The sequence below is a fragment of the Takifugu rubripes genome, chromosome 1, assembly GCF_901000725.2.
Source record: "Takifugu rubripes chromosome 1, fTakRub1.2, whole genome shotgun sequence".
In the NCBI taxonomy this organism is placed as follows: Eukaryota; Metazoa; Chordata; class Actinopteri; order Tetraodontiformes; family Tetraodontidae; genus Takifugu; species Takifugu rubripes.
The window spans coordinates 28,748,479-28,769,931 of record NC_042285.1 but is presented as its reverse complement, the minus strand read 5'-3'; the positions used below and the strand labels follow the sequence as shown (position 1 = coordinate 28,769,931).

Below are 21,453 nucleotides of genomic sequence, written 5' to 3'. Positions count from 1 at the left end.
AGAGTTACCGTCGTCTGTGGTTCATGCAGCTGATATTAAAGACAGGCACCTTTGACAAAGAGCACCGCTGTGCAGTCCACCTTTCCAGCATCATTGGACACTTGGCAGGTGTACGTGGCAGAGTCGCTGGGTTTCACAGACTGAAGCTCCAAAGAGCTCGAAGTGGCATCTTTCTTTATGAAATAGGTTCCTCCAGAGACGATCTCTTTGTCCTCTTTGAACCACTTAACAGTTAATGGAGCTGTCCCAGTGAAGGCTGCTGTGAAGGAAACAGTGGTGCCTGGAATAACATCCTGGTTGTCTGGTTTCATTGTGAATGATGGGGGCTCTGGAAGCCACAAAACAAGGTTTGTTTCCTGTTAGCATTAAATCATTTGAGACCTAAACAACAAAGAGGACGACCATAAGCCGAGCATTCATAACCTTTGACATAGAGAGTGCCACTGGTCTCTTTGAAGCCCGCAGAATTGGTGGCTCTGCATTTGTATACTCCAGAGTCGGCTTTCTCCAGACCAGCAATCTGTAGCGTGGCAGAGTGGTCTCTGAATTCAGCCAGGAATTTAGGTCCTGGTGTGATTTCCTGGTCATCTTTGAACCAAGCTATTGTCATGGGTTGGGACCCAGACACTTTACAATCCAGGGAGGCGTTATTACCAATGTTACCATCAACCCTTTTCAGGGATTTGGTGAATGTTGGAGGCATTATCCGATCTGATTATTGAGGGAAAAAATCCATTCATTAGGAAAAACTCAAATCTTTGGAAGCTTTAAAGTATAAGGTTGCTAGGTGATATAAGCAGAAAACAACAGGGCAGATAAAACAGGCAGCAAGAGTGTATCATGTGACCATCATCAATTAAAATCAAAGCTGAATTTGAAATGAAGCAAGACCACGAACCCAAGACAGTGAGTGAACATGTACACTCATCCTTCCCAACTTTATTAGACACTTGAATCTTGTAGTCTGCAGAGTCGGATTTTTCTGCTGTCAGGATTTTCATGCTGGCAGTTTTGTCCTTAACAGTCAGCTTGTGTTTACGACCACTTGTCATCTCTTTTCCATCTCTGAACCACTTCACTTTGAGCTCTGGGCTCCCACTGATTGTGCACTCCAGTGTGGCCGACTCTCCTGCGGTCACACTAATAGAGGCTGCGGGTTCTACGATCCTGGCGGGTTCTGGGATACAGACAGACTTGTTAGGTTTTAAGAGAAAGAAAGTGAAGAGGATCTCAACGGCATTGAAGACGCCAGCTGACCTTGCACAGTCAAAGTCGCTTCCGATTTTTGCTGACCAGCTTCATTCTCAGCTTGGCACAAATATTTGCCACCGTGGCTAAGAGCCACAGTAGCTATTGACAAGGAAGCAACATTATTCTCAAATGACAACGTAATAGTTGGATCATCATCTCTCAGGTATTCAGAGTCTTTCATCCATTTAACAGTGATGGGACTCGAACCCTTAACCGTTCCCTGAAGTTTCACCGGTTTCCCCAACACAGCGGTAACATTGTCAACTCTCTTTGTGAAGGATGGTGGTTCTACAGAAGCACAAGACAACTTTAAATCTGAAGATTTCAATCCACAACAGCATTTTCCCACGTGTTCTGTTACCTTTGAGTTTGGCCACAGCTTTGGTGGTGACCTTTCCCACTTCATTTGACACAACACACTGATAATCTCCAACATCTGCACTTTCAAAGGTCAGGATCTCCAGCCTTGACAGAGATTGCTGGGATATTATTTTATATTTCTTATCGGCAGTGATAGTCTTCCTATTTTTTGACCAAGTGATTTCAAAGGGAGCTGTTCCTGCAATCTCATACTCCAGGTGAACAGGTCCTCCCTTCACTGCCTCAATGGTCTGTAGTTCGTTTCTAATGGATGGAGGCTCTGCGTGTACAAAGAGTGATTATGCACTAGAGCCACCTCACTTGTAGAACGAGAATAAATCCAACGCTTGACAAACCTTTTACAGCTACGAGGGTGCTGCAGCTGTCGCTGCCAGCATTATTTGACACTTCACAGCTGTAACGACCACTGTCCGCAACAACAAGATTCAAGATTTCCAAGATGGCAACTCCATTCTTCAAAGACATTTTATATTTTTCTCCCTCATTAAGCTCGTGCTCATCCCAGAACCAGTGGATGTGAAGTTCGGGTGATCCTTTAACAGAGCACTGTAATCGTGCAGCGATGCCTTGTTTCCATGTAAACTTTGGTTCCATTTTCTTGACAAAGGTAGGTGGTTCTAAAAGAAGTTTTGAGTTGAGTAACACATAAAGGTTTAGGACAGAAATGAATCACATGCACTGGTTGTGTGTGTGTGTGTGTGTGTGTGTGTGTGTGTGTGTGTGTGTGTGAGTGAGAGAGAGAGTGAGTGGATGAGTTAAAAGAAAGCATAAGCAAGAGAGCAATGCAAAGTTTTAGCATCAGCTGAAACATGAAGACAGTCAAAAGACATCATTGCGTCACACCACAGAAAGCCCATCTGTCAGATCTTACCTTGGACCATCACCAAAGCCTCACATGAGGAGCTTCCAGCCTCATTTGTGGCTGTGCAAACATATTTGCCTGAGTCTTTCAGCTTTGCCTTGGGTATCTCAACAACAGCCAATTTGTCCTCAAAGGACAATTTACAGTCCATGCTCTGGTGGACCTTTTTGCCATCCCTTGTCCAGGTGATGGTCACACCAATATCCTCATTCACCTGACACTCCAGTCTCACTGGATCATTAACAGCAGCAGACACCTGGTCAAAAGGCTTAACAAAGCTGGGCTTGTCGACAACCCAGAGCTCCGTGGTAAAGGTAGCCGTGCCAACACTGTTGGAGGCCTTGCACAGGTACACTCCCTGGTGGGCCAGCTCAAGACTCTTGATGTGAAGAGAGTACTTATTTTTATCACTTTTCATGACATAGTTCCCTTCAGAAGAGATTGCTATGTTGTCCTTGTGCCAGACAACGTCCATTGGGGAGGATCCAGTGAGCGAGCACTGAAAAACAGCCTCTTTGCCCACAAATAGAGTCATTGGCTCTGGTTTTGATACAAATATTGGTGGGTACATCTCTAAGAAGGCAATAAACAAGTTGATACAGTTTTAGGAAGCAGAAGTTATAGCAAATGTAACCTGTACAACCTTCCACATGAGCCCCAATGTTTCGATCGTATGCTATAAAGAAGGTGCAAGTAAGAATATAATTCTCTCTCTCTCTTGGTAAAGAACTGAAGATATGGAGGTCTTACCTGTGACGACGAGGGAAGCAGCGCAGCTGTCTACACCATGCTGGTTCGAGGCCTTGCAGGTGTATTCGCCACTGTCAGATTTGACTGGGTTCAAAAGCTCCAAAGCCGAGCTGGTGGTGCTGCTGAGGATCCTGTACTTTTCACTCTGTTTGATCTCAATTCCAGACTTGTACCATCTGAAGGTCACATTTGGAGCTTCTGTGATTTCACATTCAAACTTGGCACTGCTGCCAACGTTTATCTCCAGCGGTGTGATTCTCAGCCTAAACACAGGCGGCACTGAGGCACACCCAGAGAAATGAAAGGATAAAAGTCAATATCGAGGCTAAACACATGTTTGTAAGACACACAGGAACAAGGATGGTGGACAAGAGTGACAGAAGATATTTCAGGAGTGACTGTGAAGGAGAAAAATAATGACAAGAACAGTAGTCCCATGATTTCATAAAGAATCAGCCAGAAAGGTCAAAATGTCACTAAACTTGATTCTCATGGGACTAGTGTTCAGGCAAAAGTTAGAAGGATCAGAGTTTCCACATGATGAAGTGATGCAGGCGTTGATAACATATGAAGGGCTTTCGAGACATGAACGGACCATGAAAGTGGCCTGAAGGTCAGAACCATGACAGCCATCACCGTGAGGAACATTGACTCCAGAGCTGTGATGTTTCTGATCTTTAGGCCATAAATGATGGCACAATGATGTGGAACACACATGATGTGGTGAGTTAGAATTCAGGTTCTAAAAAGGTGCTCCTACTGAACTATGAACAGAGATGAGCGATTTCTCATATGACTTGAATGAAACCATTCGCAGTGGATGATTAGTGGGTCGCTGAAAAATGGGTGATTGAATGGATGATTACATTAATTCTCTCTATCATCAAACCTCTTGGGACCACAGTGAGTCTTGAAGATGTTGTAGTCTTCCCAGCTTCATTCTCTGCCTCACAAACATATTCTCCTTGATGTATCTCCTTCACAACCTTGCTGATAACCAGCGTGTATGTGTCCTTTTCTTTAGAACACCTGAACTCTTTGCCAGATTTTACCAATTGTCCATTGAAAAACCAGTTTACCTTTTCTGCATATGCTATGGTGGTACTCAATGTTACTTTACTATCTTCATCAATAGAGATGTCTTCGAGGGCAATGACTATTGTAGGATATTCCCTCTGTGCTATCACGGTAGTCTCCTCAAACTTCTCCTCCCTGTGCTCCTTCACTACACTGATATCTATGGTCTGTTCTGTGTGGATGGTAGTGGGAAGAGTGGGAGCGGGAACAAAAGCTGCTCCTGCATCTTCCTTTCTGCTTTTCACCATTACCGATTTAACCTCCTCCTTCACAACCTGGACAGACTGTTCAAAGGCTGCCTCAGTAGAAACTCTGACCTGGGATGTAGTGGACTCCTGTATAGTTGCTGCCTTAGCTTCGTGCACTACAACTTGTTGTTGGGCAGCAGCACATTCAATGGTCATTTTTGACTCTGTCCTGAGTGCAGCACCTTCGGATTTCACGGCAGAGAAAGCCGCAGCGCTCTCCGCCATACTGGCTGTCTCAACCGTGGATGAAAACATTTGCTTACGGGACGCTGAGGTCACTTGCACTCGCTGGGGTTTGTCTAGCTGCATGGTGCCTGGTTGTTCTGATGTAAGGATCTGAGCTTCCCTGTATACCAGGGAATGGAAAGCTGCCTGAAGTTCAGTTCTGAACTCAGCTGTTTGGGGATAATTACCTTCAAAAGCCAGGCTGATCTCCATGGGGGCACCGGGTGTGGTGATCATGTATGTAAACACAGCCCGCTTGGGCTCTCTCTGAACCTTTACTTCTTGTAAATCTACAGCCTGCAGCTTACTCACAACATCAGCCAGCAAAACTGGCTGTTCAGTGGCCACAGCAGACTGAAGAACGTCTCGAAGCTGACGCCGTATATTGAGACTGAACGGTTTAGGGATTTGAATGACAAATGTCATTTCTTTGGGAAGAGCCGTGTTGTCTCGTGATTCTGATGCCATCAGAGACAACTTGGGTTGTGTGGTGACTGAGACGATCTTTGTGGACTCAGACTTGATGATCTCCTTAGAGAGTTCGCCTGTCAGCACTCGTTTCTCATCCATTACTATTGACTGTCTAACTGACTGTCCCTCTTGAATCTGAATGGCAAAATCTTCTTCTGCTGACTCGAGAAGGGCACTACTCTCAGTGGAGATCTCCTTCTCCTCAATCTGGACAGATTCACTGGGAACCTTTGGCTCAATGGCAGTATTACAGCTGAACTTGTCAAGGGTTGTAAGATTCTCAGTGTGACCCTCCTCTAAGGCCAAATTGTCTGCAACAGTGGTGACGTGCATCACATTCCAGCGATCCTCCTTCTGCACCAAAGCTCGTTGTTGTTTGATGTCAGTAATTACTGGCGTCTCCTTTGGCAGCTGCATTGGCTGGTAGGAGAGCTGGAGGATGTTCTGAGGCTTTGGCTCAGTTCGAAGCTGAGAACGGATACCAGTCACAGATAAATCCAGTTCTGTATGATAATCCCCTGTCAGCTCCCTTTTCTCTTCCGTAATGGCTGCATGACTTCTTGCCCGTTCTTGTTTTTGTGCTGCCAACTGATGGTCAGGCTTCTCAATCACAAGTACACCCTCTTTGGACAATGCATCCACAGGGTGAGCTGACTGAAGATGCAAGAGGCTTGGTGCTTCCTTCTTTGGTTGGACGGTCGAGGTGCTAGGCTTGGCCTCAAATGTGGATGTGTCCTCACAAATGACTGTCCTCTGCTCATCCTGAATAACAGTGTGTAGCAGAGTGGGACTCCTCCTGGTTCCTGCATGTGACGGTATTGGTTTTTCACAGGTGAAGCTCTCTTCAGAAGGAAGAAGATCCTGGTCAGTAATCACCTGGAGGTGCAACAGCTGTTCCCCTTCTATCTGTGGATGAATGCACTTTGAACCAGGCAGACTAGGCAGCTGCTCACTGTGCTCAGCCTGCAACAGCCGACTCTCTTCAGTGTTTAGAGCTGCTTTCAAAATTGTATCCTTTCTGAGATGTGCAGTTTCCTCAGCAGGCCTCTCCATGGAGATCTTTGTCTCCTTGGAAAGAGTGTGTTTTGACTCACTGACAGAAGCCAAGAGGGGTCGATGCTGTTCTTTCACAACAGATGACTTCATAGCAGAGTCTGCTGCTGCTAACTCAACAGTGTGACCCTCTGTTAGCATCCGCTTTTCTGTAGACTGAGCCGAGTATAAAATTTTAATACCTTCCTTTACCTTGTAACCCTTCTCTTCCTGTGGTTTGGAGATATCAGCAGACTGCTCCTTCAAGATGGACACTTGTGACTCAACCTGATGTCCACTTACCAGATGTTTAGGTTCTGAAGTGGGTCTGACATTAGCAGATTGGCTGTCACTCAGGGGTTCTGTGCTAACAGTAGACAAAGGGGTGAGTTCTTCAGCCACAGCTGACATCACCTTTGACTTCTTTTCTTTTGCAGCCTTAAGCTCAATGACCTCAGGGCTTTGAATACGGTCACAGTGCTGCTCTGTGAAGTCCTGACTTTCTTCAATAGAAGATGTAAATGCTGCCATGTGGAGCTGTTTTGAAGGAACGAGTGAAACTTGAGGGGGGTGGGTAGAAACGACAGACACCCTCTCCTCGATCTCATGTGCCTGAAGCACTGCTGCCTGGTGGGTCATCTGTTCACGGTGAATCGTGGCGGATGAAATGTCTACTTCTTGAAGAGACCCCACTTGCTCACTGGGAATGATCTGCCTGTCCTCAGTGCCAATGGTGTAAACCATCTGATCTGACCTGGTTCGGTCTTGGCCTGGGAGGCTGACCTGATACAAGCGCGACTCTGTTGCTTGTTCTGTCACTGAAACCTTATAGCCTTTCTGTTGCACTACTGTCACCTGTTCCTGTTTGCTGACAACAACAGTTTCTTTGACCACAGCTAATTCTGCACTGCAAGATGCTTCTCCAAACTTGTTGGAGGCCTTACACATGTACATGCCACTGTCTTCCTGTTTGACAGTCTTCAATTTGAGGCAGCCCGATCCATCAGGGTTTGAGCTAATGATACGAGTTCTATTGGGTTGGATCTGGAAAGCCCCCTTGTACCAATTTACATCAGGGATCGGATCGCCACTGACTTTATAATTAAACAGAACCTCTGTTCCTTCCGAGCACCGCAAAGGCTGAATCTGAACACTGAACGTAGGGGGTTGACCTGTGACTTTGAACATCTTTTCGACCCATTTCTCTGCCTGGCTGACATCAACACTTTTCACTTCCAGATATGTGGTACATGTTGTCTGACCAAATCTGTTGGTGGCGGTACAAGAGTATTCGCCCTCATACTCTGATGTGACCTTGGTAATTACTAATGTACAGTCTTCCTTCTCCTCTATCATCTTGTATACTGAGGAGCTTGTTATCACTTCTCCATTGTGAGACCACTGAATGACTGGTTTTGGAACACCAGAAACTCTGACAGTAAATTTTGCCGTTTCCCCAACACATACAGATGCTGGTGAAACTTGGCTAAGGAAAACTGGCTTTTCTTTTTTCTTCTCTAAAGTGGAAGAGTAACGTTTAGACTCTGGCTTGAGTTCAAGGGTTTTTGTTTTCTGTGGTAGCTGGACACCAGTTGAGAAGATTTCTTCTTTTTCTTCCACAGTGGTGATGATGGTGCTAGATTGTTCTGTCAGGACATATTGAGCAAGATTGGTAACAATATACATAACGTAAAAACATAAATCACAAAATGAGTGTTTAAAACAAATATTGGGGTTGCCCTGAATGGAAACAAAATGATACATTTACCAAATATCATCCAATAACTGCATCGCCACCGCAGGCAAATACAACCAAACATGTGGTGATCAGGTGACCAGCGTTCCTATGCTTTCTTTGGAAATGTCCCTTCATTTAATTTTGAACTAATTCTAAATCAAATGAAACTTGAATTATAAAGACCAGTTTCAGAGAGGAAACTTAAAAGCTCTGCATCATCACAAACTAGAAAATCGAAAGTATTTTGTTCTGAAGAAAATAAAAAAGAATAAAAAAGAATAATATTCCCTTAAAAACCAAGGTTTTGTAAAATGTGTAAATAACCTCCAATATCCAAACAGCTTGTTTTTACAACCGTTTCTTCTGTAAATGTTCTGAGAAACTGGACCCTGATCACACACGAGAAAGGAAAAGAGCCAGACTGCATCATTGTACTAAAGAATACTTTATTGATTCATCTCCAAACATAAGTGTACAAAACAGGTTTCTACTGTATCCTCTGAATCAAACTCAAGACGTTGTTACATACTACTTATAAACTCATGAAATATATTTACAATATATCTGAACCATCATACCTTTACATCATTTTTTTTATCATTTTACCAATAAAATTTAAGTGAGAATTCTCTTTTCAAATTAAAATTCCAAATATTTTCTTTTCTTCAGAAACACATCAAATACCAAGACAGAGTTGTCTTAATGATGACAATATCAACAGGAATCTCACTATAATCTCATTTGTAAAACCGCTGGGCACCAACAATCCCTGTGATTGTATGATGATGAGGAGGAGGATTATTTATTCATCTCTGGTGAAAAGTACACTTTCAGCTACACTAAAATTCCTTTGAAATCATTACTTTGGTCAGCATGACTGATAATTTTTTTTTTTTTAAAATGGTATTTTTATGAGGAGCAGTTTTTTATTTTAATAGTTAGTTTGCATGTTGTGAGAAGTCTGAGCATCTGAGTTTTGAAACTGCAGCTAAAGTCTTAGCGTACACTCACACTTACACCAAACATTCAACTAGAAGAACCAAACAGACAGGAAACTGGAAAGCTAGGTCATCATTGTGCAACCAGTCCAGACCACTAAAACACTTTAAGCAGTGCAGCAGTTTCAGTTAAACCTGCTGCATTCTGAATAATGCACTTGTACTCGCCAGCATCACTCTGGGTCACATTGGTGATGAGCAAATTGAAATGGCCCAACGTTTTCTCCTGGATTATACACCTACTGTCTGTGACTTGATCACCATCCTTGTACCATTCAGCCGTGGGGTTGGGCGTCCCACTAACCAAACACTGAAGGATAACTGGTGTGCCAACTGCCGCAGTAATGTTACTCAATGGGATGATGCACTTGGGGGGTGACTCGGTCACCTGGAACTGGAAGCTACACATATCAGAGGACTTCCCTTTGAATTCCACTTTCTCCTCTTTTGCTGGCTCGGCAAACACATCAAAGTTGATGCTAACATATTTCTCTCCCTGTTCACTAGTTTCAGCTTGGTGGTCAGTTTTGGCCACCAGCTTTACAGCACGTTGTGACTCATCTGCCTCTTGATCAAATTCAAATTCCAGTTCGATTTCCGATACTTGTTCACCATCAAATGATTTACCGCCCACCAACAAATCAAACTTTTGAGGCTGAATTTTGGCACTTCCGAGAGACACAGCAGTCACTTCCCTTCCTCGCGTCCTCCCCGAGAATGATTTGGCATTTACTACAACCAGAGAGGCCCTACACAGCGTCTCTCCAACAACGTTGATAGCCCTGCAGATATAAACTCCACTGTCCTGTGTTGTGACTGTACAGATCTTAAGGAAGTGGTTGTCTCCTTCAGATGAGTGCAAGTACTTTTTGTCATTGTGAGGAATCTTTTTGTCTCCTTTGAACCAAGACACAACAGGAGATGGAGTCCCCATTAGTGAACACTCAAAAATGATTGTGGCACCTTCTGGTGTTTCCATATCACAGATGGGGTTGATGAACCTTGGAGGCATTTCTGTTACCTCAAATGCTATTTTCAAATCATCGCGCTCATGGGTGACAAAATCTACAGCTCCCTCCTCATAAATACTTGGCAATACGTCTAAAGATACAATCATGCTCTTGTTGTCAGCAGTGTACTCCGGAATTGTGATGATCTTAACTTGTTTCTCAAACTCTTTGACTTCATTCTCATCCAGTTCTACTTCCAGAAGAATCTCCTGAGGGGAAGGAGAACGTGAAGTGTCATCTTCTTCCACATCAAACTCCATGACATGCTGATGTGTGACAGCTGGTGGAGCAGGCATGAACCTCACTTCTTGTGATACAACCACCACTAAAGCAACACTTCTGGCTTGTCCAATGTTATTCACAGCCTCACAGATATACTCTCCTTGGTCAGCTTTAGTAACATCAAGAACTGTTAAGGAGACAGTATCACCATCTCTTTCCATTCTAACCCTGTCATCTTCCACCAGTTGTTTATTGTTGCAGAACCACTTCACCTCAGGGCATGGTAGGCCAAACACCTCAGCAAGAAACATTAAGGAATCATTCTCGCACACTCTCTTCTTCATGAGAGGTTTGAGGAAAGCAGGAGGAACACCTTGTGCTTTCTCCTCAAGGGTTGCCAAGGATGAAGACTCCATTCCTTGGTTAAACAATAAATCCTTGTTGACAGCAGTTGTATCCATGCTCCATTCAACAGGAGATGACAATAATTCATGTGGTGTGAAGAACCTTTCACTGGACTGTCTGGATGATGGGCTCTGAGCTTCTGCAGGGTTGAAGGGATACTCCTGTGGGGTCACAAACCCACCAGGTGTAACAGAAGTGCGAGTATGGAGCGCCATGGGAGATGTGGGTGTGTAAAAATGCTCAACAAGGGGCTGCAAGACCTCAGAGGATGAGCCTGGGGTGAAAAACCTCTCGGCCACTTCGGTAACTTCTTCACTCATTGTGCTCCCAATCTCAATTGACATTTCTGACTCTGGAGACATTGGCCTTCTCCAATCCGCCGGAAGGTTATAGTAGTCATACACGGCACCAAAGGTGACCTCCTCTTCCTCCAAGGAACCAACGGTTGCAATATCGGCCTTAGTTTCTGAGTATTTGCTGAAATGTTTGTCCTGTGTGGACGTAACTCTGCTCTCAGTGGCACCATCCTCAGACAGATGATGTTGTCCAGGGATGTCGTCAACTTTAGGGTTGACCAGAAGTGTTTGAGGGTCATTGACCCTCTCTTGTGCTCCATTGTTCAGAACATCAAGTTCACCTTCATAACCAGGCGTCTCCTCTGCTATCTTGGTAATATCAGGCTGAGTCTCCACTTCACTCAAAAAGACACCACTGTCAAAAGTAGGTTCTGGTTTAGAAATAAGCTCTGCAAAAGCTGATGAAGTCTCCTCAGTGTATTCCAGCACAGCAGTAACAATGTTTGCATCAGTAACTACTTTCAGCTGGTCTTCTTTTGATTCTTCTAAAACACTAGCCTCCCTAGCATCTGTTGGGACAACCTCCCTGACAACATCAACCTCGCTGTCCAGAGACAAAGACATTGCAACTGCATTTTGACTTTCAGGTTTGATTGATCCAGATGTCCTTTTAGGTTTTACAGTTGCCTGAAGTTGACCTGAAGTTCTCATTGAGAGATTTTCCTTTTCAGAGAGGAAAGGAATAAAGCTACTACTGCGGTCAAATGTATGCACGGACATTCCCATCTCCATGTCACAGGAATCTTGTTTGGGAGAAGGGGCAGATGACTCCTGCACCATATCTAAAAACTTTTTACTTGCACCATCACCTTCTGTAGAATTTGCTCCCTTTGGAATTTTGGGACAAACCTGTCGACTGTTTTCCTCAAGGGAGATGGTCTGGGGAGACTCGGAAGATGTAAGGGCGGTAGCAGGGAGTTGTGGGGAAACTGACTGATCAGAAGACAACTTTCCTGAAGCAGGGGAAATTTCAGTGACATTGGCTTCTGCTCCATCGGGGAGAGTTTTTGCTAAATCTGGACTTATGTTTGGGGAAGAATCTCTAACAACAGGACTTTGATCAGTCTCTCCTTTATTGTCCCTCAGGTCAATGGAGACTGCTGCAGCAGAAATACGCTCCTCAGGAAAAACCTTTCTGTCATGTTTAGGAGGGGGTGCCGTCAATGGAACTGATGAGTCTGCCTCAAAAGCTTGTTTAATCTCAGAGACTTTTATCACAGCGGAGGAGGCTAGTAGGCCACAGCCGGATATACCTGGATGCTCGGTAGAGATGGCATGTTTGGTTTTCTTAGTTCTTGGTGCTTCTTCTGGTTGTGGACAAGTTGATTTTTCTTCTTTATGAGTCACGTCCTGGTATTGCTGATGAAATATTTCGGGAGTTTGGACATCCCCAGTAATGCCTTCAGAATAATTGGTATTTAGTGATTTTTTTACCGCAGTGGATTCTTCTTCAGACACATCAAAGGAAAATGTAAATTTGTGTCTGACAGCTGTAGAGGATCCCTCTGCTCCAGCCATAGTGGACACTTCCTCAGTCCAGTTCTGTGGTTTAGTCTCATGGTTTTCTCCTCGTATCTCGGGAACAGGCGTGGCCGTGGTGATTCTAATTTCCACAGGTGAAGGGCTGAAAGGCTCATCTGAGCAGAGTTGTCTGTGCATCACCATTTCGGGCACCTGTAGAGTAGCCTTTCCTGACTGCACAGACGCACTCAGTTCTTTTTCAAAAACAGATTCCGGTTGTTCTCCTTTTTTGGGAAGATCCGCTGCTGCATGTTTTGTGACATCTGCTGTTCTTGCTATTTTGTCAGCAATCTCCAGAGTGCAGCTGCAGAGAGATTTTCCATATTTATTGGTTATGAGGCAGTCATATGTGCCTTCGTGGTCTGCGGTTGGATAGAACACAGTAAGTTTTGATTTGTTAGCTCTGTTCATAATATCAAAGTCAGGATTGTGGGTTAATGGTTGGCCATCTTTAAACCAGGTCACTGTTGGGAGAGGGTCACCGTGGAACTGGCAGGTAAACTCAGACATCTCACCCACTTTAGTCTTAAGAGACGAGATTTCTTTGACAAAAACTGGAGGGGAGCTTCCAGCACCAGCATCATCATCATCTTTAATTCTCTTTGACTTTTGAGTTTGGTTATTAGCTTCCTTCAGTTCTGCACTCTCTTGCACAAACACCTCTTCATTTATAGGCCCATATTCACATCTTTCTATGGTTATTTCACCACAAGTCTTTTGTTGGTTCTCTGTGTTTTCTGCTTCTGTGTCTCTAATGTCTGTCGAATGTTGGCTCTTGGCTTTATCAACAAAGAAGGCATCCTTATCTTTTTTCTGTGTCTTTTCCATTTCCATATCCTCTGACTCAGAAGCATGAACTGAAGATTTTAATGGCAAAGCTTCAGTGGCATGAGCTGAAGATGAGGGTAATGGAACACTGTAGGGCTCATTAGCCATGTCAACAAGCTCATCTTCTCTGTCGAATGATGACGAATGAGCTTTTAGTTCAGAGCAAACAACGTGTTGTTGACTTTGAGAGTCTATTTTAGCTCGGTGCTCTTTTTCAACAACATTTTGTTGCATCTTCAAGTTGTCCGCAGCCAGCGCTTTGTCCTTTTTTACAAAGTCTTCACTGTCCCTCTGCAATGTGGTCTCTCGTCTTTCTGTGTAAAGTTGACCAGAAGGAGGCCACTGAGGATAATCACTCAGCTGATCTTGGGATTCAGCAGCGCACTCATTCATAAAAAACTTGTCTCTAGCACTTTTAGCTGAGAAAGACTTTTTGAGCTGTGGAAGGATTTCTGAAGAGGCCTCTTTAACTTCTTCCCCAAGCTCAGTGGTAGTCTCTGCATGGACCTGTGGGTGAGCACCTGTCCTGCTGGACTCCAGCTGTGCAGCTTGCTCTTTTACAACATCCTGTTGCCATTTTATTATCCGCTGAGCCAAAGCCTCATCCTCACTGAAGAACCTCTCACTCTCATGCTTCAACTCTGAGAGGTTATCCCTTGATAGGTGAAGGCCATGCTCTTCACCTGCCTTCTCAAGCATCTTCTCCTCTTCCTCAGCTTCCACGTGTTTTTGTGTCTCCAAGTCAGAATGTTCAGCAGATAATATTTTTGCCTTTAGCTCTTGTTGTGGATACATATGATCCTCACTCTCTAAGTATGAAGTCTCTGCCAACATTGGATCAGATTCAGGGTAGTGTCTCTCATCTTCTGACATCTGCATGCCTTGCTGCCATTTCCTGATCCGCAGGGCCAAAAGTTTTTCCTCGCATTGAATCCTTTCAGCTTCCAGACTCTTTCCATAGTCTTCTTTCAATGATCCTCCCCCACAGGGTTCCTGGTAGGGCTCACATGTGGCTGCTGGTAAGTTAGCTGCTGATACAGGCTCAATAAGGGACTTCTCTTTAACAGATCTGTATAGATGTTGCCTGGGTGAGTCTCCAAGTCTGTCCTCTATCTTGGGTTTTCCCTTGGATAGAAACTCTTTGTTCTGGCCTGCTGATTTAATATTTAACCTTGGAGACATTTGTTTAGCCAGGAGTGGTACATTAGACATCGTTTGTTCTACTCTGTCCTCCTTCTGTAAGGAAGCTTTGATCTTGGTTGATTTTCTAAGTGGAATAGCTTCAGTGTATCCAAAGTTTGTCTTGTTCATAGTTTCAGATACAATGGAAGTTCTGCTCTCCACCAACCGTTTTGTTGGATTAGGAAGGTGTATTTCATGACAGACAATCTCTTCATTGGACACCTTACTACCTTTCTGCCATTTCCTGCTTTGCTCACATTCAGAAATATCAGCTTCAAGGCCCTTCTCACAAGGACTCCTGAAAGACTCCCCTTCATACTCTTCTTCAAACAGGTCAGTTTTTACCGAGTCAACCTTGTCTTCTGGTGTCGTCGAGTCTGCATAATCAGGTGTGAGTGTTGTGAATGGCTTTGGTGTTGGAGACTCCCTGAGGGATACGTCTTCTTGAACAATCGCAACTGGGATGGATTCTCCGCGTTCAGGGTAAGTTGTAGTTCCTGGGTAAAATGTGGTTCCAGAATGCGGAACATCTGGGTAAGGTATCTTGATCGTGGAGAAAGAACCCTCCATCGTTTTTCCAGCAACTGCACCCTGGCATTTATTCACCTCCTGCCTTGATTCATCATCCTTCTGAGAGTCCAGAAAACCTTCACCATTTTTATCCTCCAGTGTATCCACTAGCCCCCCTCTCATGATCTGGATTGCTCTGGTTCTTGACTGAGGTTCAAACAAATGTCTCACGGAAGACTGGGAGGGTACACTGCTTACATTTTTAGTCTGAAATTCTTGCTGACTTTCTCCTAAATCAAGGTGTCTGTTGAAATGCGTCACATCGTGTATGAAGGCAGGCCTCCCCCGGAGCCTGTCCACATAATCTGCATAGCTGGGCTCACTGGCAACTGATTCTACTTCAAATTCAGAGGAGGACATAGTAGAGATGGAGAGCCTCTTTCTCTGTTTAACTGCCTTCTGCAGAGTACTCAGTTTTGTCCTCACCTCGTTGTGAAGGCTGTCTGTGTCACTAAACCTGTCACTGAACCTGGCTCCGGTACGCCGGTCACAGTAGATATCACTGAATCTGTCATTAAAACGTTCAGACCTGTCAAACATAGGGGTGGGAGACAGAGCACGCTCAGAAGCTGTCTCTAAAAGTGTGGACTTTTCTGTAGGTGCTCTTTCGTTTGAACGGGAACCAGAACGGAAGTAGACACTGCGCACCAGAGAGGTTTCAGACCGAGATCTAGTGAGACGAGCCTTAGACAGTTGGTCAAAAGGAGACCCGACACATCTGAGGTCCACCCTGAACTTCCTCTCATGCCTGTGCTCAGTACTCATAGCTGCGATGTCACGAGCTTTAACCGAGCGCCTTGCACAGCTCAGGTAGTTGGCAGACTGCTCTTCTTGCAGTGAAACCAAGAGTGATGCTGTAGACTCAGCAGAACCCTCCTTGTTAATGGCCATTACCTTATAACTGCCAGAATCCTTCTCTTTGACCCTGTCAATAACCAGGCTGCTAGTGTGCATCTCAATCTGGCTGTCACTACAGATCCTACGTCTACGCGCTTTAGGAATCGATTTATTATTATGAAACCAGAGGATGGATGGAGGAGGAGAAGCAACCAGTTCACACTTGAGCTCGACTGCTTCACCTTCCTGGACCGACTGAAACTTGAGTTTCTTTGTAAAAGAAGGTTTCATGTCTTTTGTCCGTGACTTGATGGAGGAGGTGGAGCAGCCAGTCGGGTCGGGCTTCAAAGGCTCCTCATTGCTGCCTCCATAAAACAGCTCTGCAAATATAAAACAACTGTCAGCAAATACGACCTTGTGGGTTAAAAAAAGAAAATTGGAATGAATTGGTGATAACAATTTTAAATGCATGCTGGTAGTCACAATGCAGTAATAAATAATTTCACTCACCATATTTGTTCGAATAAACGCAAGGCTTGATTCTTTTTACTAGAAAATTGCCGGAAGTTTTGATCCTTCTTCTGTGGAAATTTCTTCAAGAAATGAATTATTTTATCATTAAATTTAAAAAAAAAACATAATTCAAAACTGGGTGGATAAAATTGCTGCTTTGTTTTTGGTTTTGTGCTTAATCTTTATGCTCGAATATCTCTTACCTGACTTGCAGACAGGAGAATAAACGCCCTTTCTAATGCTCGAACTATTGCAGGAATAAATAATGTATATGACAATGTGAGAAGCAAATCTTAAAAAAAACCTTTCTGACTTTCAAAGCGTGAAGCAGTAAACTGGGTAAGATGGCGTTTATTCGAACTAATATAGTTTACTGGTGTTATGTAAAATGCAAACCACAGGAATCACATCCCACTATCTGCAAGCCAGGCTAAAGAATATTCTGGTGTAACGTCCAGATGCAGTAAACCGTCATATCTTTTAAAGGTCATTTCATGTGTGGAGGCTTTAAAAGATACACATCCTGGGGAAAAAAGAGGGTTTTCATGCCAAAACATGTCATTTGGATGCAAAACTCAAGAGCGGGTACAGGCATGTTCGACTGGTCCTCAGAGAAATGGTGGAACGTTGTACACAAATAAAAAGGGTTCAATTATACGTCAGAAAAATCTCATGCAACTGGAATTCTGCATCGGCTTAAATGGATGCAATGACTTCTTTAACCCTTCCATCTAATTTACCTGCTAAATGACTGCTTCAAAGAGCAAATATCAACTTTACAAAAATGAGACTCTCTGTTTTTAACTGGTTCTGTTCCGGAAATGTGGTTTACAGAAAATTGACCTTACCTTTGACTTCTTGCTCAATCCTGGCTTCAATCTGCTCTTTCACAACAGTCACTGAAAGAAAAAGGAGATTTCAGTATTGATTTATGCACCAAAGCACTGAAAGCTGTGGTGTTCTTCAAAGGAAGCAGATTTTAGGAGGCACCATAAAAGGTGGAGAAGAAATGAACTGGAGAGAAATGATTTGGTTCCAGGGTGGTGGTGAAAGAGGAGTAAAAGAGGTGAGTTTCATGAGATTTTCATGCATTTTCCAGTTGTTCTAGAGCAGTGAGGAGATGAGGATGGAGGAGATGGAGGAGGGTGCACAGGTGACATGGACCACCCCTGAAGGTGCAGAAGAGGTCAGACCAGAACAGGGTGGTTCTGTGTGGAACTGGAGGATTAGTCGGAGTGCCAGGAAAGAGGGTTGAGGGATGTCCCCTGATTTAATCCACCTTGATCAAGGAGGTGTGACTGCAGTGCTTTTAATGTAAATCTCTCTGTTCGTGTGGATCAACGTGAAGGTCCACAGTAAAGGCTGCAATCAGACCTTCATAACCACAACAACAACAACAATAACATCCTGTGTTCTTTGTTGTGGCTCTCTGTGCGGGACATCCCTTAACGGAGAGGATTCAGGGGAAATCTGTCTCAGATGATGGACCCACAAGTTACCTTCTTCTTCAACTTTGGTTATGGTGAGTGTGGCTGAGCAAGCAGCCTCTCCGGCGCTGTTGGCGGCCCTGCAGGTGTACTGTCCCGCGTGCTCGGTGAAAGCGTCCACAATGATGAGCGTGGCGGTGTTAGTTGCCTCTTCAAAGTGAAAGACCACGTTTTTGGTGGGCTGAATGGGCTGTTGGTCATGAAACCACTTTATGTCTGGTTTCGGCATGCCAGACACGCATGCGTGGAAGCGTGCCACCTCCCCGTGTGCTACTGTGCAGCTCCTGATTGGCTGAATGAAGATGGGCTTTTGGCCAATGGAGGGCTTCTTTATACTGGTGAGGCTGGTGGTGATGTGCCGCTGAGGCGGCGCTTCGCTGGCCGCTCTGACTGTTTGTCCTGAAAGGAAGCAGCTTCATTGACTGAGCTGTTGAGTTACATTCATCCCCAAAATAAAAAAGATTCACACGTGCACCAAAAGGGTCTCTGGATAAAAGCGAAGGTCGTCTCGCTGCCTTTCATCTGCTGCCTGGAAGCCTCGCAGCAGGACAAACGTCTCGTTGTGTACCGGTCGCATTAATGTAGAGTCTCAGACTCACCGTCCAGTGTGAGCGTGGCGGTGCAGGACACCGTCCCGCCGCCGTTTGTGGCCACGCAGGTGTACTCGCCCTCGTCCTCTGGATACACCCTGGAGATCTCCAGCTGGCAGCTGTCCTCAAACTGAGACATCCTAAAGAATTCTGACTGCTTGATCTCCTTTTCCTTGTGGAACCAGCTGATTTGGACATCTGGATAAAAGACAGAAAGTATTTTAGCGTTTCACTAGTTTTTGTTGAGGTGTACACTTTTCTCCTCAATTAGAACATTTTAGAAGACAGTGTCCCATCACTATGGAACATTTGCTTTCCTACCTTCCCCGTGGACTCTGCAGTGGAAGCGCGCAGGTTCTCCCTCACAGGCAGAGGTGCTGGCGATTGGTGAGGTGACAACAGGAGGAGCGACAGCAGCAGCCACGTCTGGAGAAACCACCTCTGACACTACATCACATACAGACACCTCAGGCTACAGCAACACTTCCACCTGGACCAGCAAACGTTGTATTCCTGCTGAAATGATACCTTCCACATGGAGCGAGGCAGTGCTGGTGGCGGTGCCATAGTCGTTCTTAGCTTCACAGCTGTAGTCTGCAGCATCTTCTGGGAACACCTCGATCAGCAGCAGCGAGTGCTCGTTGGCTTCTCGGAGGATCTTGCATTTGAAGCCCGCAGAGAGCTTCTGGGAGTTCTTGTACCAGACGACCTGAGGCTGAGGAAGTCCACTAACCTCCACTGAGAAGCGAGCCAGTTTTCCCACCTCCACTGACTGTGGCTCCATGTGACGGAGGATCTGTGGCGCTTCTGGGACTGAAGAAGCAACAAGCCATAAGCAGGAAAATACATTTCACTTAAAGACAAGAAGAAAGTAACTCAAGTTTAAGCTGGAGACCACAGGGGGACTTACTGTTAACTCGGAGGTTCACGGAACTCCTGTTCTTCCCGGCGATGAAGGTGTACTCGCCCGCATCACTTCGGAAGGTCTCAGAGATGGTGATACGGTGAACCTTCCTGATAACCACATAGCTAAATCTTTCCTCCAAAGAGATCTCAACCCCGTTCTTCAGCCAGCGACCCTCCACCTCGTCCTCGTTTACCTCAAATTCAATGGTTGCTCGGTGTTTCTCCAGAACCTGCAAGGAAAGAAGACTGAGGTTGACCATTCTGAAGACATAGAATCAGAAATGAACTTTAGCTAATATTCCCTGACCGTGATTTCACGATCAGCAGGTTCAGTGATTCGGATGTCACGACCCTCCACCATCAAGTGGGCTTTGGAGACACTGGACCCGGCAACCACAGAGTATTCTCCAGCATCCGACATGCGGACCGTCTGGATCATTAAACGGTGGACGTACTTCTCAGCTGTGGTGATGTACCTGTGCAGACAGAGCCAAATGTGAGCTGGCTGATGCTTTTGTTGAAGAGGTTCCTGCTCCTGTGTGTGTGGTACCTCTCCTCAGAAAGGTCCAGCTCCTGGCCATCCTTCATCCACATCACCTGGATGTTGGGCTCAGATACCTCACACTCAAAAATGGCCTTCTTCTTCTCTGTGATCTTTATGTCTTTGATCTTCTTGGTGAACTCTATGACACGAGCTAAAATCAAAGACAAGAAAGTGTTTAAATGTATGATGTTGCTCATATTTCAGCGCTTCAGATGTGCAACAAAGCAAATTACCTTCAACAAACAGGTTAGCGCTGGTAGCAGCAGAGCCGGCCACGAATTGATACTCGCCCCCGTCTCCGAAATGAACGTTGCGGATAGTGAGCGTGTGCGTGAGCTGTCGGCTGCGGACCTGACAGCGGTCTGAAGACTTCACCTCCACCCCATTCTTAAGCCATTTGTAGGTGATACCTTCATAGTTGACAGTGACCTCAAAGGTGATGGTGTCTCTTTCCTGAGCATTCAGGTCCTTCAGCATGGAGGTGATCATGATGGCTGCAGAGAATCATGGTCACATCAGAGGTGGGTCATTTAAAACAATCGTAACATTTGATTTCTTTATGCTTTCTCGTTGGTTTTGTTCATGTTTAACACGTTTAAAGTTCTCAGTTTAAAGAAAAGAACATTTAAGGGGGATTTTCTCCGTTCCCTCTGAGATGAAATGTGAACTTACGGCTAACGGTGAGCGTCGCAGACACACGGTCGTTTCCACAGATGAAGGTGTATTCTGCTGAGTCATCTTTGCTGGTGTTCATGATCTTCAGCTGGTGGAGTTTTCCTTGAACTATGATCCGGAACTTCTCACTCATCTCGATCTCCACGCCATCCTTCAGCCAAGTGGACGGCACGTTGAAGTGGGACACTTCACACTCAAATGTGGCCACCTGGGTCTCGGCCACGGAGGCGTCCTTCATGGGTTTGGTGATCTGCAGAGCTGCAGCAGACAAATGCGACAATATGAAATATTGACCTTAAAAACAAACACAAGGACAGTTGTGTCCCTCCGATCAACACTGATACTGACCCTCGACCGTCAGCGTGGCGCTGCACTGGAGGTGACCCACCACAGCCGTGTATTCTCCTGCGTTGCTGCTGTCAACGTTCTGCAGGATGAGTTTATGAGCTTTTCGCTCTCTTAGAATCTTACACTTGTCACTTGGTTTAAGCTCCGCCCCTTTAAACAGCCATTTAACTGGGACGTCGTCATGTGACAGACTCATCTCAAAAGACGCGGTGCCGTCCATCAGCGTGGTGACGTCCTTTGTCTTCTTTATGATTTTGATAGCTAAACATGGAGAAGATTGACATTAAGATTACACTTTTTATGTCACACTTTTTTCAGTCATATTCGTACTTCACATCTGATAGACCCAAATCTTTTATCGAACAATTTACTGGTTTCCATTTAAACTCTAAGAGTGAAACTTAGTGGACAGAAAACTGGGTGAGC

The 21,453-nt window shown here is 45.0% G+C and overlaps 1 protein-coding gene across 1 annotated transcript in view; it reads right to left on the bottom strand.

Moving 5' to 3' along the window:
• The window catches only part of ttn.2 (titin, tandem duplicate 2), a 166,824-nt gene that overhangs the window by 129,075 nt on the left and 16,296 nt on the right, over positions 1-21,453 (bottom strand). Inside the window, 19 exon segments of the mRNA XM_029837082.1 lie at positions 50-328; positions 424-711; positions 899-1,177; positions 1,258-1,539; positions 1,613-1,891; positions 1,968-2,249; positions 2,504-3,067; positions 3,245-3,523; positions 4,134-7,943; positions 17,326-17,376; positions 18,564-18,752; positions 18,876-19,001; positions 19,083-19,367; positions 19,465-19,690; positions 19,768-19,936; positions 20,011-20,155; positions 20,238-20,498; positions 20,677-20,937; positions 21,028-21,288. Coding sequence (XP_029692942.1) covers positions 50-328; positions 424-711; positions 899-1,177; positions 1,258-1,539; positions 1,613-1,891; positions 1,968-2,249; positions 2,504-3,067; positions 3,245-3,523; positions 4,134-7,943; positions 17,326-17,376; positions 18,564-18,752; positions 18,876-19,001; positions 19,083-19,367; positions 19,465-19,690; positions 19,768-19,936; positions 20,011-20,155; positions 20,238-20,498; positions 20,677-20,937; positions 21,028-21,288 — 8,316 coding nt within the window.